Here is a 7,500-nt window from a genome sequence, read left to right on the forward strand (position 1 = left end):
AAACAGTGTAAATAGGCGACCCATCAGGCCAGCACTATAACTCCGAGCGTGGTAAACAAAATCGGATATTTCAGGCAGTAAATGCTCCCGTTAACAAACAAACCAGATTTTGTTCAAATCTACACACCTATGGCTACTAAAAAATGTCAGGTTAATTTAGCAAATGTTATTTTGAAGTGTTAAAAAACATCGTTGTTTTAGAATTTCTGAACAAAAGTGGCGATAATTGGGGGTGTTACGATAAGGGCTTGAATGCTGGTTCAATAAATGAGTGTTAAATCTCTCTCCCTCTCTCTCTCTTCCTCCCTCCCTCTCTCTCTCTCCCTCCCTCGCCCTCTCTGTGTCTGTTGGTCTCCCTCCTTCTTTCTTGAAGAAAAGGCCACACAGCTACACCCTGTCCAGCTCTGGACGTGTTTCTGAGAGGCGGACATGTTGAGTCCCTGGACCAGTGTGGCCTGGACCAGAGGCAGGCCCAGCCACACTCCCCTGCTGGGTCACTGAAGCCTGTGAGAGGGCCGGCAGGGAGAGACACCAGCCTCCAAAGAAGGGGACTGGACTTCAGTAGACTCTTTTATCCCCTAACTATCTTTCTGCATGACTTATCTAAACAATTAATGGTGTATTTAAACAGGCATATATCTGTTGATATTAGATTGTGTGAGCTACTGGATAACAGAGGACAGGATGGTTCACACCAGGAATGGTAATTATAATCACAATGGCAAAAATTGAGTTCCTCTGACCGCAGTTCCAATAACTATTAGAACTCCTTCCTTGGAGTAGGATCATAGGAACTGTGACTGATGTACATGCCAACTTGGCCAAGGCGGCAGAAGGGAGATTTTAAAAAATCTCTGTCAAAATAATTTAGTTTCTGTTTAAATTTGCTTAACATAAAAACTACATGAGATGGCTGCAGACGCGACAAATGCCTTCTGGACAGATGACAAGAATAAGGATGAAAGCATTTTATACCATGAGCGTATAGTTTGTAAACGTCAGTAGACAGTAACTAAATAGCAATGCTCTCCGTTTCATTACTTTATGTTCATGTAATAACTGAGTTACGAACGTGTGTTAAGTCATCTCAGAGTTCCTACTGTGTGTGAATGTCAACAGAAAAAAAGCCCCTACGAATTGTGTAGTTCTAGGGGTAGCCTTTCCAGTTCTAGATCTGTTGTGTCCGAATGCATCTATTATAGCAGTTGTTTTCAAAGTGAGGGGCGGGCCCCACTAGTGGGGAATAGAGACTTGACAGGTGGGGCACGAGAAACAGGAGGGAATTTGTTTTTTGTGTCTATTTTTAATAATGCCTTTCTTTTTTGACGAGGAAGATCATAGATTCAAAACAAAATAGGTACACACAAGCATAGGAGTCATAAACAGACCGACATATGAATTAAAATAATCTAATATGATCTGATCCAGCAGACTGAGACAGGAAATGTAACGTGGAACCAAAATGCGAAAAAACATTTTTTAAATGTTACCATTTTGCCTGGTTGATGGCTTGAAATTTCCCCACCTCCAAAGTGGGGAATGACAGAAAAAGTTTGACAACCACTGTATTATAGTTACAGTTGTCTGTCTGTCTGTCTGTCTGCCTGTCTGCCTGTCTGTCTGTCTGTCTGTCTGTCTGCCTTCTATGGCTCTAGAGCTGCCTTGAAGCTGGATCATCCACAGCATTTCAGACCCTTGGACGTCCCTCTGCCTGGGGCGCTCTCAAAGGATTATGACAAACAACACAGTGGAATTTGGGAAGAAGGGGAGCCCCCACCTCCTCCACCCGGCCCGGCCCGGCCTACTCCATCCACTGTACTCCACCACCCAGCGCGAGAATTCCGAGGAGCATCCCAGAGTCATTTCTGATTTCTTTTTTTTTTTTGTATTTTTTCCGAGCCTGGCTAAGCGTGACTCACAGGAATAGGAGGCGCAGCACCACCTGATGAGAGAGCAGTTGCTGTTTGTTTTCTTTGGGGACGGATTAGAGGAGAGCCATTGGAGTCTCTGAGAGAGGAATACAACTAGGGAGTGTGTAGAGTCTCTGCCTGCTCTCAAATGTGTGTGTGCATATGTGTGTGTGTGTGTGTGTGTGTGTGTGTGTGTGTTGGTGGCTGGCGCTGGCTGAGGTGCTGTGCGTTGGTGTGTGAGGTGTTCTGTGAGGCACATGAGATGAGGCATCAGTGAGGTGTGAGAGCAGCGCCTAATGAGCCACACACCTCCTGGGCCATTTAGGCTATTAGGAGATTCCCCCTCTCTCTCTCTCTCTCTCTCTCTCTCCAGCGCTCCCTTTCCTCATCTCTCTCTTCTTCATCTCTCTCTTCTCTCTCTCTTTTATCTCTTTCTTAATCTCTCTCTCTCCATCTCTCTCTTCATCTTCATTTCTCTCACTCTCTCCATCTCTCTCTTCTTTCCTACATCTCCCATCCTCAGTTCTCTCTCTCTCTCTGTCTCATTCTTTCTTTCTTGGAAATCTTCTTTCTGAACCCTTTGCTGTGTTTATCTATTTTTTCCACCTTTCCATACCTTTTTCCACCTCTCCCTCTCTTTCCATTCAGTATATCATCTCTCTCTCTCTCTCTCTCTCTCTCTCTCTCTCTCTACTCTCTCGTTTCTAACGGACATGCGGTGTATGTGTCCGAGAGTGAAAAGAATAGAAAGAGAGAGAGAGAAGGAAAAGAGAAGTTAAAAGGGAGAAAGGGAGGGAGAGAGACATAGATAGATAGAGAGAAAGAGAGAGAGAGAGAGAGAAAGAGATTACAGTCACCCACAACAGTCTGTCAGGTTACTGGTCAGCCTGTCAGGCTTCTGTCACTCCTGATAGACCCCACCCTCCTCGGAGTGAGAGGGACACACACAAGGAGATCTCCTGGTCAGATCCCACACAGGCCAGGGGGGTGGGGAGGGCTTAGGGCTGATGGCTGTGTCCGAGATGTGTGTGGAGTGTTAGGTGTGTGAGTGATTGGTGTGTGAGCAGTGAGTGTGCAACTGATGTATGTGGCCTTGTGTTAACCTGCCTACTGAAAGAGTGTGTGTGTGTGTGTTTCAGGTGTGAGTGATATGAGTGACCTGATGTTGCCTTGCTGGGTGAAAGGGGGGCCATGTCTGTGTGTGTGTGTGTGTGTGTGTGTGTGTGTGTGTGTGTGTCTGTGTGTGTGTTTTGGTGTGTGTGTATGTGTGTGTGGTGTATGCGTGATGTGTTTGGCCTTGTGTTACCTTGCCAGGAGTGTGGGAGGACATGCCTTTCTCAGGGATAGAAATGAAAACTTATTTGAACAGGGAGAACAGAACCAGGGGAACCGCCAGAGATCTGTCTGACTCAGAACGGCCTCGAGATCCTCAGTCCCTCTCTCTTTCCCTCCATCTCTCTCTGTCTATCACTCCATCTCATCTCTCTCTATCTCCCACTCCATCTATCACTCCATGTGCCTGCCTCTCTTAGAGTCATCTGTTTGCTGTCAGTCTCGACTGGCAGGAGAGCTGACTGATGGGGAATGAATAGCGACTAGTTTGGTCTTGTGCTAAAGCGACTAGTTTGGTCTTGTGCTAAAGCTCCTATGAGATTAGCCATCGTGCTCCTCTCCCCTGAGTAGATACACTTTATGCAAAATAATCACCTCCAATAGATCTCAATTGAAGAGCGAAACAGCTATAAGTTAAGTATTTAAAGTAACAGAGCGATCGCAGACACATGAAAGAGGGCAAGCAGAAAGCGTGGATTAAAAATAAAACACACTCAGCGGAGTCTTTGGCGTGGGTCTAGACTGATAGTCCCTCGTATTTAAGGGTCCTCGCAGACTCTGAGCTAGCACTTCAAACGTGACGTCAGGGCTGCGCTTGACAGCACGTCTGTGCTTCGTCCTCTTGATCAGCTGGGTAGGTCTTAATCTAGCCCACTTTCTCTCTACCCCCTCCACACACACACACACACACACACACACACACACACACTCTCACTCTCTTTCTCTGTCACACACACACACACACACACACACACACATACACACACTCTCACTCTCTTTCTCTGTCACACACACACACACACCACTCTGGGCACCTCCTGGCCCTGACAAAGGCAGAGCATGCCAGAGGGCCGGGGCTTTGGAGTCCAGCCTCGGGGGGACACTTAAAGAGCATGACCGGATTTCAGCACCACTCCTGCCCTGCTCTCAGCCCCGCACAAAGACAGCCAGTTTAACAGACAAAAGACGCAATTACCAACCGAGAGAGGGAGCAAGAGGGAGGGGGAGAGAGAGAGCGAGAGAGGGAGAGAGAGGGTGAGAGAGGGTGAGGATGAGGGAGAGAGACACTGATGAAAAAAGCAGGCAAAATGCTTATTAAGAAATACACACACTCACACACTTTTGAGAAAATCACTAGCACACACACACACACACACTTGATACACGAAACACGCTAAGAGAGGAGAGGGGAGTCGGAGCATTTAGAAAGGTTTTATTAACTGTTTGGAGTCCTGCAGGCAAAAAAACAACATTTTCAGAGAGCCACATGTGAAAATGGGTAAATGTGCAAGTGCAATGTCTGATTACAAATGTACGTGTGCGCACACATACTCACACACACACCAAGGCATCCAAATTCCTAAAACTTCAGTGGTCACTGACAAGGAGGTGTCAGGAAAATTTTCACTCTTAACCTACTGTGCAGCTCTCCATCCAAATGCCATGTTTTTTACCACCATCTCAAACACCCACAACTCTACGGTCTACAGCAGCATGGTCAACTAGCACAGCAGAGATCACAGCACAGCACAGCACAGCACAGCACAGCACAGCACAGCACAGTACAGCAGGGAATGGCTGATCACTTCATGATATCTCACCCTGCTGAAGAGGAAGACACTGCTACGGAAAGGCACAGCTACACGCACGTGTGCACACACACACACCACACACACACACCACACACACCACACACACACACACACACACACCACACACACACACACACACACACATAGTTTCTAGGAAAGGCACTGCAGCTCAGCTACACAAACACACCCGGGTTCGTGTACAACAAAAACATCAACAACAACAACAACAGTAAAGCACACACATTTTCTCTAACATGTATCAGGGATCCAGGAAAGGTAGTACAGCAGGGCTACACGCACACACACACACACACACACACACACACACACACACACACACACACACACACACACACACACGCAAGGGACAACTCTCTTACAGGGCCAGTCTGTGCCCTCCTACAGGAAGCAATTCTCTCCCTAATGGCATCACCTGAGCACGAGCACAAGGGAACAGCATACGGGCTGGTCAGGTCAGGGAGGAGTGTTACTTACGGGACAGCGAGTGGCCTGATCCCTTGGGCAGGTATTCGAACAGCAGGGGATTGTCCTCGGACAGAATTTCCGAGCGCAGCGACAGCAGGCTGTTCTTGCTCATCAGCGCTGCCCGCAAGTTGGCCACCGAACTGCCCTGCGGTCCACCAGCGGCCCCGGGGACCCCCTCATCCCGCTCCGAGCCCAGAGAGGGCCCCAGGAAGGACCCTTCGGCCACCAGACCGTCCTCCTGCTTCACGAAGAAGTCCAGGCGCTCACCGCGGCTGTCAGAGCTATTGGCCTCCGTCACATCAGACCCTGAAGAACAGAGAGAGAGAGAGAGAGAGAGAGAGAGAGAGAAAGTTTAACACTCACACACACACAATGTTAAAGTACCAATCAGGAAAGCTTGCATTGAAATATTCTCAAATACTCAAATAGTCAAACATTCAAAGAAAGAGGGAGAAAGTGAGGTTTTGACACTCTTTTTACGACCACTGTCTAACTTTATTATGATTACACCAATAAAACACATAAACTGTTAAAATACCAACCAACAAGGCAAATGTCATCATATTCAAATCAAAGAAAGTCCTCAAAGCGCTCCCAAGTCACCCCAAACAACTTTCTGCCCATCTTGTACAATATGACACAACGACACCCTAAAATGTCATAACATAATAATAACATAATATCAAGTTAAAATGATCTTAGAAATCTTAGTGCCTGTCCCCTTTAAAACATTTACAGTTTCTACTGAGAAACAGAGAGGAGGAGAAAGAGTGAAAGAGAGGGTGATAAAATAAAATAAAATGAGAATGAGAAGAAAAGAAAGAAAGGGATGGCATAAAAATAGAGATAAAAGATGGAAGAAATAGCGGAGCTGAGATGGTCATGCTAATAAACCATACAGAGCCAATCTATACTGTGTATGTACAAACAAAACCCTGGAACCGTGATCAGACCAAAGATGTATGGTGTGCATGGAAACACATTCAATTACTCTAAGTATCCATGGTGACAAGGATGATAAACAAATTAGCAGCATCTCGAAATTCCTCAAACCCATCGCTCTAGTCAACAGCCAGCTTTGCATTGGTGTCTACAGCATGATAAACCATGCAACCCAAGTGTGCTATTACAATATCACCACAGAACAACACCAATGGAAGACAACAGAGAGCAAATACCACACTACGCCACCATGCCAACATGCCCATCATTAGCTTCCAAAGACTGTGGCGCACTGCATCAGCAGTGTAGCAGAACCAAACACAGTGTGCCACCCTTCCCCACGGACACTTCACCCAGAGAGAGGTGGCGAGCTAGACTGGCGGGAGACGGGCATGATGCCACCCTAAGATAGGAGGATCAGGAGACCTTGGCAGGTTTTTGTGGTACCTGCAACTATTAATAAATTGGAATCAAAAGAGGCAAGGGCCGGTGAGGCCTGACGGAGGCGCTGTGTGTTCTTCTCCTCTATTCTCTTGTGATGTGGGCACGGTGCCACCGCCACCAGCGCCACTAATCCACTCCCCGCATGCCCCCCGAGCGCCGCCCACTCCCCAGTGCCCAAGGTGCCCGCTGTACCCGCGGGCTGGGCGCGGCCGAGCCGGCAGATGGCACGCCCAGGAGAGCGGCGGTGCCAGTGTCGTCAGAGAGGGCGCGGGACGCCGAGCCCTGCGGAGGAGCTTCACGCGCTCGGTGCGTCACAAACGTGCGCGCGGCACGGCCGCCAGGAAAATCTCCTAAATCTCCCCTTCCCACGTCATCAGCTGCTCTTCACCTGGGCACGCATGCCCCTCTCACATCACCCGCATAGCACACGCATGCCCCTCTCACATCACCCACATAGCACACGCATGCCCCTCTCACATCACCCGCATAGCACACTCACGCATGCCCCTCTCACATCACCCGCATAGCACACTCACGCATGCCCCTCTCACATCACCCACACAGCACACTCACGCATGCCCCTCTCACATCACCCACACAGCACACTTACTTACTCTTCTGTTAGATCACAATCATATCATTATCATATCACGCTCATATCACGCTCATATCACACACACTCAAGTCTCTCTCATCCCCCTATCATGGAAGGGTAACTCCCTCTTATATCACTGTTATGTATCGGTCATCTCCTGGTCAAGGTCTCATTTCCCCTGGTGAGGTTTGGTGAGCAC

General features: G+C 48.0%; 1 protein-coding gene across 2 annotated transcripts in view; it reads right to left on the reverse strand.

Moving 5' to 3' along the window:
• zbtb46 (zinc finger and BTB domain containing 46) overlaps nucleotides 1–7,500 on the reverse strand; it is an 89,208-nt gene that overhangs the window by 21,199 nt on the left and 60,509 nt on the right. For both annotated transcript variants that reach the window (XM_042097688.1, XM_042097687.1), the window contains exon 3: nucleotides 5,330–5,626. In XM_042097688.1, coding sequence (XP_041953622.1) covers nucleotides 5,330–5,626 — 297 coding nt within the window. The remainder of the gene's footprint in view (nucleotides 1–5,329; nucleotides 5,627–7,500) is intronic.

The sequence above is a fragment of the Alosa sapidissima genome, chromosome 7 (genome assembly GCF_018492685.1).
Source record: "Alosa sapidissima isolate fAloSap1 chromosome 7, fAloSap1.pri, whole genome shotgun sequence".
NCBI lineage: Eukaryota > Metazoa > Chordata > Actinopteri > Clupeiformes > Clupeidae > Alosa > Alosa sapidissima.